This window comes from Curcuma longa, chromosome 21, assembly GCF_044706935.1.
Source record: "Curcuma longa cultivar G26 ecotype Majalengka, Jawa Barat chromosome 21, ITB_CL_G26_1.1, whole genome shotgun sequence".
NCBI classification, from domain to species: Eukaryota; Viridiplantae; Streptophyta; class Magnoliopsida; order Zingiberales; family Zingiberaceae; genus Curcuma; species Curcuma longa.
In genome coordinates, this window is record NC_133881.1 from 11,785,303 (window position 1) to 11,800,154 (window position 14,852).

General features: G+C 38.5%; 3 protein-coding genes across 3 annotated transcripts; 2 read left to right on the forward strand and 1 right to left on the reverse strand.

Annotated features, from left to right (window-relative positions):
• Positions 1 to 835: 835 nt before the first annotated feature.
• Positions 836 to 3,718, forward strand: LOC141814615 (alpha-humulene synthase-like). The gene is made up of 7 exons (XM_074702554.1): positions 836 to 961; positions 1,132 to 1,378; positions 1,579 to 1,951; positions 2,193 to 2,411; positions 2,716 to 2,851; positions 2,935 to 3,183; positions 3,269 to 3,718. The coding sequence occupies exons 1-7, from the start codon at positions 836 to 838 to the stop codon at positions 3,560 to 3,562; spliced, it is 1,644 nt and encodes a 547-aa protein (XP_074558655.1). The 3' UTR covers positions 3,563 to 3,718.
• Positions 3,719 to 7,034: 3,316 nt separating this feature from the next.
• On the forward strand, positions 7,035 to 8,166 carry LOC141815405 (prohibitin-3, mitochondrial-like). Its single transcript, XM_074703355.1, has one exon. It carries the CDS (start codon positions 7,096 to 7,098, stop codon positions 7,945 to 7,947), a length of 852 nt encoding a protein of 283 aa, XP_074559456.1. The 5' UTR covers positions 7,035 to 7,095; the 3' UTR covers positions 7,948 to 8,166.
• Positions 8,167 to 11,508: 3,342 nt separating this feature from the next.
• Positions 11,509 to 13,018, reverse strand: LOC141814938 (putative clathrin assembly protein At1g25240). The gene has a single exon (XM_074702898.1). It carries the CDS (start codon positions 12,861 to 12,863, stop codon positions 11,694 to 11,696), a length of 1,170 nt encoding a protein of 389 aa, XP_074558999.1. The 5' UTR covers positions 12,864 to 13,018; the 3' UTR covers positions 11,509 to 11,693.
• Between the last annotated feature and the right edge of the window lie 1,834 nt (positions 13,019 to 14,852).

The following is a 14,852-nucleotide window of genomic DNA, read 5'->3' on the forward strand; positions in this document are numbered from 1 at the left end:
TAAGTTGTCGCTACCTGAGAGGGACACAAGAAGACACTTGCAAATGCTTTCGGTGTGGGACGATCTCATCAGCTAAAATAAAGTGTCGGATTTTTTCCTTCGATGACTTAACAGATAAAAGATTAGGTTTGCACACGTGGAGAGAGAGAGGGAGAAAGATGTTGAGGTTGCATGTATCTGAATCATCAAAATTATTTTTAAATTTAAACATTTCAAATGTGATTCGGATGCATCAAAAATTAATGTGTGGAAAGCTAATGTTGGCGAGAAAGGTAGAATGGAAAGGACTCCCAAATCAGTATATGTCCTTTTGACATTCTCAAAATATGGCGTGTGACTTTGAAATAATTTCTCAAATCTGCATGCACATAAATAGCCCAAAAAAGCAATAAAAGCATTTAAACAATTAATTCCATTCCTTTTCATGAAAACATAACAACAATTAAATAATTAATTAAATAGCTCATACACATGCATGCTTTAAAAACTCTTCACGTGCATTAAGTTAGATTATAAATAGCAAGAGAAAGGTATGCATCAACCACAAAACCTCTTGTGATGGAGAAGCAATCGATCACCCTAGTTGCTAGCAAAGAAGAAAAAGTTCTCAAGACATCAATATAATATTGTTTGTTAAATATAATATTGTGTGTGATTCTAATAAAAAAAGCAATCAAAATTATTTAAACAATTAACTTTCATTCCCCTTCAGCACAATATAACCAAAATAATTAATTAAATAGCTCTTACACATGGTTTAAAAACTCTTCACGTGCATTAAGTAAGATTATAAATAGCAAGAGAAAGCTGTGCATCAACCACAAAACCTCTTGAGATGGAGAAGCAATCGACCAGTACTCTAGTTGCTATCAAAGAAGAGATAGTTCGCAATACATCAAAGTATCATCCAAGCATTTGGGGTGAATATTTCATCCAACACATTTCTCACACTTTAGCAATGGTATTTTATGGCCTCAACATATTTATTCATTATGTCTCGCTTAAATTCTTTGATTAATCAACACCCACCTATTCATAAAATCTATGATCATCTTAGGATAAAGCATTCAATTGCTTGTTTTAATTATTCAAACATTATATAGCAGTTGAATTTCATGTTTGATGATGTAGGTGTCGTCGATTCAAGCAAAAGAGCTAAAGGAGAAAATCAAAAACTTATTTCAAGAAACCAATGACATATTGCAAATTATGGATTTAATTGATGGAATTCAGTTGCTCGGATTGGATTATCACTTTGAGAAAGAAATAGATGGAGCACTAAGTTTAATCTCTAAGCATGATGCTAAGAACTTTGGACTTTATGAAACTTCTCTTCAGTTTCAATTACTTAGGCAACAAGGAATCTATGTGCCTGCAGGTGGTTTACAATATAAAAATTACTTTATTATACCAAATAATTTTTTTTAAAAGATATAAAAATCATCATGAAAACTTTTTACTTATATGCTAGAATATTTGCATGTTATCTCAATAAAACTAATCAAATAGTTTGTTGTATACTACTATTATTTTTTGAATTATTCTACAACAATTACTAGTATTTTTCTACCATTGCAGATGTTTTTAACAAGTTCAAAGATGAGGAAGGAAACTTCATGGCAACCTTGAATGAAGATGTGAAGGGACTATTAAGCTTATACAACGCAGCATACCTTAGGATACATGGGGAGAATATACTTGACGAAGCCATAATATTCACAAAAAATCGACTTGCATCGTTGTTGGACAAACTTAAGCAACCATTAGTGATATTGGTGTCTCTTTTCCTTGAGACACCATTATGTCAGAGAAATAGGCGGCTCTTGGCAAGAAGATATATTCCTATTTATCAAGAGGAGGAAAGGCGAAATGATACAATATTAGAGTTTGCAAAATTGGATTTCAATCTACTACAATCTATTCATCAGGAGGAACTGAAGGAAATTTCAATGTAAGCAAATTAAAATTTATTTAATGAAGAATCATTAGACTATTTAAAAAAATTTTGAGTGAAATGAGCACAAGTATCAAAGAAAGAAGGTGAATAAGTGATTTCAAACTTATAACTTTATGATTAATTATAGTAATTGGCATATTTTATTTGTATAAATATATGTTTTATCTCTTTGTTGATTAAACTAATTGTTTTATATTTTCATGTGTATATTTTTTTTTGGATGATATATTTGAAGATGGTGGAATGATTTAGCACTTGCTAAGTCTCTAACTTTTGCTCGAGATCGAGTGGTGGAATGTTATTATTGGATGCTTATTGTGTACTTTGAACCTCAGTATGCTCATGCAAGATTGATTTCCACCAAAGTTATTGCATTTATATCAGTTATGGATGACATATATGATAACTATAGTACATTGCAAGAGAATAAATTATTAACCGCAGCAATTCAAAGGTTTGTTTCTAATGTATCCATTATTTTACTATTTTCTATGTCTTTTATTGTTGTAATGGTTGAATAGTCCATGTAGATCATATTCAAAATAAAATTTGATTTAACTCATAAGTTAACTAATCTTTTGATCATTTTTTAAAGATTTCTGCATTGGATACATCAATATAGCATTCAACTAAGTAGTCACTATCGTTAGTTTATTGAAAACTAATTCTGACTTTTTTTTAAAAAAAAAAAGCTTTAAGATAGAATGGACACATAATTAGTGATATTTACTTATGCACGTTAGTTTACTCTTATTTAGGTGGGAATCTCAAGCCATTGATGAGCTACCAGAATACTTAAAGGATTTTTATCTCAAGCTTCTAAGAACTTTTAAGGAATTTGAAAATGAATTAGAAAGCGATGAAAAATACCGCGTATCATTTCTTCAAGAAGAGGTATATATCAATATACGAAAATGCAAATAACGTCTATCATTAACTTATCAAATATAAAATGTTTATTGTTTCCTTTCATGTAGATGAAAGCTTTATCAAGATCTTATTTTCATGAAGCCAAATGGGGCATTGAGAAATATGTGCCAACGCTAGAGGAACATTTAAGTAACTCACTGATCACTAGTGCATATCCTGTGCTTACATGTGCCTCTTACGTAGGCATGGGACAAGTGGCAACAAAGGAGTCATTTGAGTGGGTTGCAAGTTTACCCAAAATTCTTAAAGCCAGCTCTTTAATTGGTAGACTCATGGATGATATAAAGTCACATAAGGTGATATAATTTGCAAACTTTTTGATTTGTACATGTTTAATGACATTTTCATTTTCTTACATTAATTTCTTTTAAAATTTTGTAGTTTGAGCAAGAGAGAGGTCATGCAGCTTCAACAATAGAAAGTTATATGAAACAGTATGGGATAGATGAAAAAGTGGCATACAAGAAGCTGATGGATATGGTGGAGGATGCATGGAAGGATCATAACAAGGAATGCCTCAATCCAACACCAGTACCTCGACCTTTAATTGAAATAATAATGAACTATTCAAGAACAATAGAAGAAATATATAAGTACGATGATACATACACTAATTCTACAACTACAATGAAAGATAATATTTATATGGTGTTGGTCGAATCAGTACCTATTTAAGAGTGTCACACCCTATTTAACAGTTTGAGGCTACTCACTCTATATTTGAATAATGCGAAACTAGATGATCTATAATGTATTATTGAAATACATGAATGTCATATGTATAAGGTGTGTTTCTTATTAAATAAAATAAGAATGTGCTTTGTTGCAGTCTACAACTATTTTATGTTTTTGGTAATCTAGATAAAATAAAGAATTGATGAGAGTGAATGAAAGGGACTTAATTATGTCGTGTTTATTTATGGTTTAATAAGATATGATTTATATGTTTTTATTCAAAAATGGAAGAATTAAGTAAAAATATTAACAACAGAGTATCATGCTGACATTAAAAGTTGGTGAAGTTCAAATTGAACAAATGGCTAAAAGAGACTTTTAACAGAATTTCAATTATATCGATAGACAATTCATCACAATCTTAATTTTAATTTAGCTACTTAAGGAGATTTTGAATGGTTTAAATCTTATTAGATGAGAACCAATGTGATGTGATCTTTGACCAAGCAATTCAAAGGGTCTTGTTTAAAAATTTTCAATCTAAATCAACTCTAAGGTTTATATAAATCTAATATTATTTTTAAAGCTTATTAGATGCTGTGTCTGAACCTTGTTGAGAAGATCATGGCTTTGCAAAGCCATGAGTGCTCCAAATCCTTCTATTGTAAATTCACAATTCTATTTGAGCCACATGAGATTAATTTTTAAAATTAATTTTGAATTAGAAAATATAACGAAAGCTTTTTTTAATTTTAAAGTTCCACATACGATTTCTAAAATTATTTTAAAAAATATATATAGAAGTTATTTATCAATTTTCAAGGTCCTAAATCAATTTTAAAATATATGGAAATTTAAAATTAATTCTTAAAATTTTAAAGACGAACTTGAATTTTGAAATGAGTTAAACCATAATTTATATAGAATTATTTAGGAAAAGTTATTTCCATTTATGCAAAGTTATCATTGAGAATTTTTTTGAATTAATTTCTCAACTATGTGTGTTAAATTAAGTCGGATCATGTTAAAATTAAAAAATTTAGATATTCTAATCAAACCAAATCCTTTAAGGTCTATTTACCCCCATGGAATTTGTTGTGAAGGAGAGGAGGGCTGCTTTAAGTTTGAGGAATTTCCATTTGCCATAAGTGTTAATTTTTTTTTCCTTTGTGCAGCAAAAGAAGATCGAATAAAGTGACATGGTAGGGCAGAAGGCTAAGCGAGCTGAAGTGTTTAGCTTCATTCGCAACATGGCAAACTACAACAGGCTAGGCTTGGACTTACAGTGAATTAAGGCTTGGACAAAGATTGAGACATGGATGACAAACGCCAAACTCTAACAAGTCTTAATTGGATGATGGACATATATAGGGGAGACTAAAGAGAAGCTCGATAGGGACTAGGATAACACCATCTTCTTTTTTTTTATCCTTTCATCTCAATTAAGAAAAATGGTGTAAACACTTGTGGTGTGAGCCACTACTATTCCTCTCCATCCCTTTCTCTTGTCTACCCTCCCCATCAATAGGTGAGCATACACTTAATGGATGCGGACCATCTAATTATTTAATCTAAAATGCACGTCCGTCCCCGGGGCAATGGTGCAACGGTAGGACACCGGTACCCGCTGTTCGATCCCTAGCTACGGCGTATTTGCAGGAATTTTCCTCCAAATGGGGAACACAATCAAAGGATGCTGGACATCTGGATTGGCCACCGTATGCGCTTCCTGATTTACCCTGATGGAAAACTTCCATGGGATCGGACCGACCACCCCTAAAGATATGGCTACTGGGATTATCATTTTTTTAAATGCACGCATCCGCGCCGGTACGGTCCAACACGTCTAGCAAGCTCCACCGCTTATCATGATATTTAAAGTCCATAATTTCATCAAGATTGAGATATAATAAAAATTATCAATATATATATATATATATATATGCTGAATTAATAATCAATCTCATAATACTACCTAATGAAAAATTATTATTATTGATACGGTAAAGAAGAGAAAATCTTAATAAAGTCAAGTTAACAATTAATTAAGCCTAAGTATAAGTCTATAGTCGAGACTCATGGAGGTCCAATAGTCAATCTCAACCTCATCAGTTCGGTTCGATATATTTTAGTCATTCCTTTATCGACTCGGTCGCCCCGATTTTAAATGACACAATCTCCTCGACTCCGACTCGGTTATCCCAACTTTAAAGGGTACAACCTCCTCGACTCCTTCATTGACTCGGTCATCCCAATTTTAAAGGACACAACCTTCTCGATTTTTTCATCGACTCAGCCACTAAGGTGGTTTCAAATACAACGACAGTTAAGTCCAATTCTGATATATCTATTGGCCATGACTTATCTTCGAATGGCTTTCTTTGGACGTTGATAGCCTTTGACCTTGTGATTTAGTTTGCCACAGTTGTAACATGTTCCTTAGAACTTCTTGGCCTTCCCTTGGCTCTGTCATTTGTCAAGATATACTTTCTCTTCTTGCAGTGTTTAACTCCATTAGATTTGCCTGTGCAAACATAGACATTTTTTATTAATTATGAATATTGCTTACGATTATCTTCTTCAATCTGCATTTTTACAATCAGATCCTCAAGTCTCATCTCCTTTTGCTTATGCTTTAAAGAAATTTTGAAATCTCTCCACGAATGTGAGAGTTTCTCGATTATCGTAACAACTTGAAAAGACTCATTCATCATCCTGCTCTCAACATGCAGATTATGTAGGACCAACTGCAACTCTTAAACTTGAGTCATCACAATTTTAAAATCAATCATCTTGAAGTTTAAGAATTTGCTAACAATGAATTTCTTCAATTCGATATCTTTTATTTTGTACATCTTTTCAAGAGATCCCTATAATTCCTTTATAGTTGTCATTTGACTACACGTATAACTTGTTGTCCAAGCCATTGAGGACATAGTTTCGGCACAAGAAATCACTATGTCTTGAAGCATCATATGCCACTCTCTTCTTTTTATTAGTCTCGCCTTGAGATATTGAGAGGATATCTTCACGTAGGAATCTAGTAAGGTTCAATGTGATTAGCTAAAATATGTGAAAATTTTGATTGCCAATTATACATTATAATAATAAGATATAAAATATATGAAAATTTTGATTACCAATTATGCATTATAATAAGATCCCTTTTGCTAAATTGCCCCTTTCTTCTCCTCCAAGTCATAAATGATTATGGGCAGAAAAACTAGAAATAACAATCCTGTGCGCCTTCATAGTTCACCATACAGGGAATAGAAGGCTTATCATACGCCAGCATTGAGGGCATCTGGAAGAAAACCAGAATCTGCGCGCGGTAAAGGTCTACCTTCAAAGATTGGTGTCTCATTCATGACAGCAACACAAAATGTACAGCCGCCTTCGTTCTCCCACGTCCCAATTCAAAGTCCTCTAGGGTTTTACAACGGCGCCGCTATTCACAATAAAATGAGCACCAAGCTCCCTTTGCCTCCTCAGCCATTTCCTCCGATCTCAAAGGTTGATCACAAATCAAGACGATGGCGGCTGGTGGCGGCCGGGCGGCGGTGTCATTCCTGACGAACGTGGCGCGGGCTGCCATCGGGTTGGGAGCGGGCGCGACGCTACTGAACGCATCGCTGTACACGGTGGACGGCGGCGAGCGGGCGGTGCTGTTCGATCGTTTCCGTGGAGTGCTTCCGGAGACCGTCGGCGAGGGTACCCACTTCCTCGTCCCCTGGCTGCAGAAGCCCTTCATCTTCGACATTCGAACCCGTCCGCATACTTTCACCTCCAACTCCGGCACCAAGGATCTGCAGATGGTCAACCTTACCCTCCGCCTCCTCTCTCGCCCCGATGTCCCACACCTGCCCACCATCTTCACCTCCCTCGGCACGGAGTACGACCAGAAGGTTCTCCCTTCTATAGGGAACGAGGTCCTCAAGTCCGTCGTGGCCCAGTTCAACGCCGACCAGTTGCTGACTGAGCGCCCCCATGTCTCTGCCCTCGTTCGAGAATCCCTCATCCGGCGTGCGCGGGACTTCAACATAGTTCTCGACGATGTGGCCATCACCCACCTATCCTATGGCGTAGAGTTCTCCAGCGCCGTCGAGAAGAAGCAGGTCGCTCAGCAGGAGGCCGAGCGGTCCAAGTTCCTTGTCGCCCGTGCCGAGCAGGAGCGTCGTGCTGCTGTTGTTCGTGCCGAGGGTGAAAGCGAGGCCGCTAAGCTCATCTCTGACGCCACCTCTGCAACTGGTACTGGTCTCCTCGAGCTCCGACGAATTGAGGCCGCTCGCGAGATTGCCGCTACTCTTGCCAAGACGCCCAACGTGGTCTATCTCCCTGGAGGGAATAACATGCTTCTCGGGATCAACCCTGCCCAAGCCCGGTAAAGGGGACGTATTCCCTAAAATCTGCCATGGTTTTAGTTTCCATTCAATCTAGTTCTTGCGCAAAGTAATGCTTTAAAATTTGCTATTGGATTCCAATTTAATAACTTCCCTTTCTTTCATATACACTTTTTTGCATCGACGGATAGACAAACTTTGATGCTTAATTTTGTGGTACATTTTTGTAACACCAATCTTTGCGGTTTTAAAGAACTCGATATATTTCTGGTGCATGCATATTATGTGCCTTCACATCTTATTTACGTATATGATTGGTATCCTTTGTGTTTGATAATTACATCTGTATCGCATGGTTTATGCAAATTTATTGTTAAGTGCCATAATCTGTGTTTGTTTAAATATAATCACTGGTTATGCATAACAATTTTGTGCTTGGTCGCCATTGTTTTGAAACACATTCATGAGTAGCTGTTATCTACCTAGATTACACTTGTGGATGATGACCAGAGGCATAAGTCGTTGATAGTTGAGAGCCTTGTAATTTTTTTTGTCTCTCTTGAGATTATGATTTTCACCTTTTACTATGAATGTGTGGCTCCTGGTCTTAGGTTGGCCAGGTTAAGTTTTTTTGTGATTGGATTTGAAACTCCTAGATGCAGGTCTCATAGATGCAATGCAAGCAAAGTGGTTGAGAAAATTGTAATAGTGAAGACAGGAACAATTTTGTACTATCAACCTTTCTGGTTTCAAAACGTTGATATATTTCTGATGCATGCATAGTTTGTCATTGAAAATATGTTCATTATGTCCATTTCATTTTGGTTTCTGGAACAGCTTCATGATGCACCTAAGCAAGCCACATGTTTAGCACATGTACATGGAATCATTATTTAGATAAGTCTAATATGTTTTGTGCCTTTCTAAACATTATCATAGTGCAATCACTGTTTGGATAAGTATAATTATTTGGATTAAATCTACCTATATTATCGTGTGTGCTATGTCTTAGCTGCTTTAGTGTTATATTCTACGTAAGAGTTTGAGGGGAAAATGGGAGTTGAGTTTGGTGGAGTGGATCTGTCCCACATGCATCAGGCTGTCATTACAGGAGGAACTGCTTATGAGCTTTAGCAGACTTTCATTGATCCTTAGGCCACTTAGCTAGCAAGTGTTCATGCAATTTTTGTGCAGACAAAGATATTCAGTTTTGTGCTTGTTCCGGTTGAGAACGCTCTGGGACGTGTCACCAAACGGGTCTCCTCACCAGCAAGGAACAGGATTGAAGGGGGCTGAATCGTACGGTCCTGCAAGCAAAGCAAGTGTGAAAGGGAAGGTCAGGGGTGCCCTAGCACGACCATTCTGAAGTTTAAATCAACGAGCCGGCCAAATCCGCGGAAGAAGAAGAGGAGAAAAGGTGGTTATCGCGTGTGCGCATACCTGAGGACAGAGGGGAGTGATTGTATATATACAGGAGAGGGGCGTAATGTCATGTCCTAATTAAGGAACGTGTTTCATCATTAGTTATCACTTTGTCAGGAAGATATGGAATAATTAGATTGCAAGTCCCATCACCGATGTGCGTTCGTAGGGTCATTTCGCACGTGGGTGCCAGAGCGATGATCATAATTATAGAGTATGGGACTGTCAGAAGAAATAATGAGAGCGAGGGAGTCGGGCACCGTGATGACAATTCGGTGTGAGCCAGATGCGAGCAAGGGAGCGACTAGCATCTGGATGAGATTCGGATAAAGATTCGGTTCAGGGAAGGATTCGGCTTGAGGGAGGATTCGGCTCAAAGAAGGACTCGGCTTAAGGGGGGATGCGAGCAAGGGAGCGACTGGCATCCGGATGAGACTCAGATAAGGATTCGGCTCTGGGAAGGATTCGGCTCAGGGAGGGACTCGGCTTGAGGGGGGATTCGGTTCGCGGGAGGATTCGGCTCAAGGAGGGGCTCGGCTTGAGGGGGGATTCGGTTCGCGGGGGGATTCGGTTCGCGGGAGGATTCGACGGCTCCCGAGTCGAGAGCTAACTCAGACTAACCCTATCATAAGCACCTGGCAGTCGAGCATGGCGCTGAGTCATCTATTTTGGATTAAACCCGCGCTTGACTCTGGTTCCGGTCCACCACACCCATAACAGTGCTTAACAGAAGCTTTACACAATAATTGTTTTAATGAACACAACAATATTTTGTGTTTGGTTATTGATTTTCAGGTACTCATAGCCACTTCAGAAATTGCATTCTTTGGGAGAGTTGAAAAAAAATGGAAGGGGAGATCTTTGTATTATGACCAATTTCTCTTATGATTTCCTGGAGCCATCTAATCCTGTGTCTCCTGAAATATTGATTTCCTCTGTGGATGTTTGCCTTGTCGTTCTGTTAAATTTGTCCTTTTCTTAAAATTGATTTTGTTACATTTTGTTGTGTCTTAGGCAAATGAGTGGAACAAATCAAATTGGTTAAGCAAGCTAAACAAATTGGACCAGACAAATAGAAATACTAAACTTCATCTACTTGAAAGAAATTCAACACAATTGACACAAAACCTCCTAAACCAAATTAAAGCACTACTACACCATTCTATATATCTTCTTTACAATTCCTCTGTCCGACGATGTTGCCCGACTTTCTGTCATCTAACCATGCATGACCTCGAGAGCCTTGACCTCGCAAGCTGTCGGTTGAAGACCAACATCGCGGTGTGTCTGGTTCCGAGTCCATCCTCAATCTTCTCCTCTTGCTTGATCTTTCTAACCTGACTGTGAATCAAGTTGTGACCCTGAGCCAGGGACTGGCGCTCATTTGCAACTCCTCCCCTACACAATTCCTCTTCCTCCATTGATCACAGCATTTAAGTTGAAGGGTTGAAGGAAAGCAGGGGCGTATGATTTATAGGGGATGATGATACATGGCTCTCCATGTAAGAGAGACGAACACAAGAAGCGTATTGGAATAATTCTCTGTCTATCCCTTTCTTTTCTTCTTTGAAATCGCCTACTCTTGTGCTTTGATCAAGTCTTGGTCTCTCGTTCTGATCACTCAACCAAAACCCAGTCAAAATCATTGTCGGAAGGTTCACACCGTGGCTGACACTTGGAACGCATGGAGAAGGAAAGGGGATAAACTAAATAATTTACAGATTTTAGTTGAATATGTATTTGTCTGTGTATAACTAAATCAATATATTAGGTAGCTTATTCTTTTATTGCTTTTGCAAGAATTTTAATTGTTATTTTCAATCAAAACCTTAGCCAATTGAAAAACAATAACAACAACTAAATCTTACCTAGATTAAGATCTTATCTTATCAAAATTATTGTTAATAATTTAATTTTATAAGTGACTCAATTCATGCATGCCATCCCATTTTATATTTTCGCTGCCTGAAAAAGTTAATTTATTTTTAATGTTTCCATTTTTATAATTATTATTATTTTTTTTAAAAAATAGAATGGATTAAAAAAAATTGATAAAGTTAATTTATTTTTAATGATTTTCCATTCCAGATTCCAACATTATTATTATTTGAAGAAAAATAGAATACGGATTAAAGATTAAACAAATGGTTAAGTAATCAGAATTAAACTTGTAATTCGGTGATGAAATCTGAAATGAATGTTCTTCTGTTCCAGAAAAAATTTGCAATTTTACTACCAAAAATACAAAATAAAATGCAACGCCATGAATTAGGAGAGGAGACGGATTCGAAGTTGAACAGTCCAACGCAAAAGGGCTGGCAAATGGCATGATCGTAGTTTCGATGAATAGCCGAGGGTAAATACGTCAGCTAAAGGTCGATCAAATTGCCGTACTGGAGGGTCCCCACCGTCGGTCCGGGCTTCGCCGTCAGCGACCACAGCGTCGCCGCCGGCTGACCACTTTTCTCCGGCGACCGGAGCAACGTCGTGTTTCCGACATTCCCCTCGTCGTCGAATACTACCCATTTCCTGCTGATCATCGTCGCCGAATCCAACGCCGCTCTCGCCCTCTTGCCCTCTTCTTCCTCCTCCTGCTCCTCTGGCGCCCATGCCTTCGCCGCTGTATTCGCCGCAGGTGCGCCTCCCAGCATAAGCACCTCGATGTCGTTCATGTCCTTCTCCGGGATGCCCTCGACGCGGGGGAGATCAGCCGCGTTAAGCACGCCGAGGGAGCGGCAGAGGTCGAAGTAGGACGACAGCTGCGCGCTTTGCGCCGCCGCTCGCCGCAGGATGCGGATCCCCATCGCCCGCCTGCGCTTCACCCTCTTGTCGACATCACCGGAATTGGATCCGTGCGCACCGACGAGGAATTGGGCGATTCCGCTGCAGATCCCACTGTAGACCTCGAAGATCTCGATCACCACGCAGTCCATGGCCTCCAGGACGAGCCCCACCTCCATGCCGTCGGCATACGGCTGGATCTGCATCAGGAGGTCGAGCAGAACCTGGAGCCGCTCCAATCCCTCGAGGTCGTCGTCGTCGTCTTGTAGATCCGCGGTGCTTCCGAGGGAGGAGAAGAGCGATCGGTGGTCGAGGAAGTTGAAGTAGGCGCGGACGAAGGCGGAGAAGCCGGGGGAAGCAGAGGAGCGTCCGCGGAAGTCGGAGAGATCGAAGGGTAGACGCCCAACGCGGGCGGAGGGCGGCGCGTCGTCGGAGCAGAGAAGGAGGCCATGGGCGAGGAGGAGGCACTTGAGGGCAACGGGCCAGGAGCGGGTGCGGGAGGCGCGGCGACCCACAGCCCACATCAATGGTGCCATCAGCGACGAGGGGGCGGCGCGCGCCCACGTGAACACGCGCCCTGCGCTCTTGTAATCCACCGACATCTCGTCGTGGCTCGTGGCCCGGATCACCGCCGCATCCACCTCCGGCCTCCGCCGGAGGTAGTGCCGACCGCCCACTGTCTTGACCAGGTACACGCTCCACTTATCCTTCACCGTCCCCATCACCCGACGCCACCATAGTCTGGCCGGCGAGGTCATGGGTCTGAGGGGATGGAGGAACAAAATTAAAGATCGAAACTTTTTTGCCGGTAAATTAGCATCATGCTTCTTCTTCCTCCCCTCTTAGCGCGCATACCGAGGGAGATTGAGGGGAGGAAGAAGAAGAAGATAGAAATTGAGAGGGCGGAGAAGGCAATGTGCATCCCACAAAGATTGAAACAGAAGAATGAAATTTAAAATAAAAATAAAATAAAATACTAAGAAAATAGCTGTGGGGTTGAACGAGTCAAAGGGCCAACGAGTTGCTCCCAATTGGTTGTTTAAATACGGCTTAGCGTTTACTAATGATACATTGTGTCCGAATTAGCTGGCTGTTTATTTGGTGGTTAAATACAGCATTGTTTATTATTTTTTTCTAAAAATATGTATTTGTTTTTTTTTCCCATGTTTACTGCTATCTTGGAGTATTTATAGTCAAAATAGTGAGCTTTTAAATGTTACTATGCACTTTTATCGTAACCCTCAATACTTTCATTATTTTTTGGAAATCCTTATGCTTTGCTTAAAGCTAGGGCTAAGTAAAATATCCATCAAACCCAATTAATCGATCGAAATTGAAAGTTCGGTTCAATTAATTTAAAATTTTATTTTTTAAAAAAATAATAATTGATTAATTCGGTTTGATTTCAATTTAAGATTTAAGATATCGATTTAACGGATTAAATCAAATTAGAAATCATCTCCTATATTTTAGCAGTAGCACGATAATTAATTTTGATTCACGAATACTATATATTTTAACACTCAATTGATGATTTGATTATTCATACGTGGAAAAATAGATTATTTTGATTTTTCAATCAAATTAATCATTTTTTATCTGTTTAATTTGTTCAATTTTTATAAAAAAGTTCAATCAATTCAGTTAACTCAAAAAAATTAATTTATTTAATTTTAATTTAATCGATTCGATTATTAACCAATTACTCATCCTTAATAATTGTAGAGACAAAGTTTTTCTTTTTATTCCATTTTCTTTAATTATAGATTCTCCATATATATTTCAAAGAGTAATTAATCTCAACAACCTACTTGATACACGCAATTAGTGTTCTCAATCTTCTTCTTAGTCTTGCTACTTGCATCTAGTAGATCAACCTGATTTCTTTTAACATTTTTTTGTATGCATTAATGTTCTCATTCCAAAGTAAGGAAGAAATTGTAATTCTATTCACACCTTTCCATAGTAACATCCAGAGATCCAGATAACTAGCAACGATGGGCCAAGAGTCTGAAATCTTCAACAATCTGGACTCGGCCACTTGGTAAGCATAAAACCTTAATTATATTCTGTATGATCTGTTTTACTTAGCTTTGAATCCTTGAAAATGAATACTAGATTAGTTTTGGAACCACAAGGGAATTAAGACGCATGCATAATATCATTTAAAAACAAAATCTAGTTGTAGTTGTGGTAGTAGCTATAATGCAACACGAACATGAACATACAAACAATTCTTTCCTCTCCCCCTTTAATCATTGAGTCACTATGCATTGTTGCATCTTCCAGCTAAGAAATCTTTTATCCAAGTAAGCTTTTCTTTTTGCTCTCTTCCATCCATAAAAGTATGGATGGTATGGATCATGGACCATGACAGCTCATAGCATATATCGGCCACCATGTCCCGCATTCACCGGTCTCACTGTGCATGATTTGATGACAGTAGCATATGGATGGTCTCACTGTGCATGATTTGAGAGAAAGCACTTAGTGAAGAATTAAGGGATTCATTAATTGTTTTGAACTTTTGCATTATTGCATATGGTGAGACCTCACATGGTTTGTTCTGCTTCTTTTCTTTGTGATCGATCGCACAAAGGCTTTTGGAAAAGGGGAGCTTTATGCAAGTCAAAGTTTAAGATATATATTTGTCCTATTTAGAATTCAAAATTTAGTCTTTTTATTATTTCTTTGAGTGCAGCTATAGCTCGACTCGCTACACTCTTCTTGCATGGGACCTCCTCTCA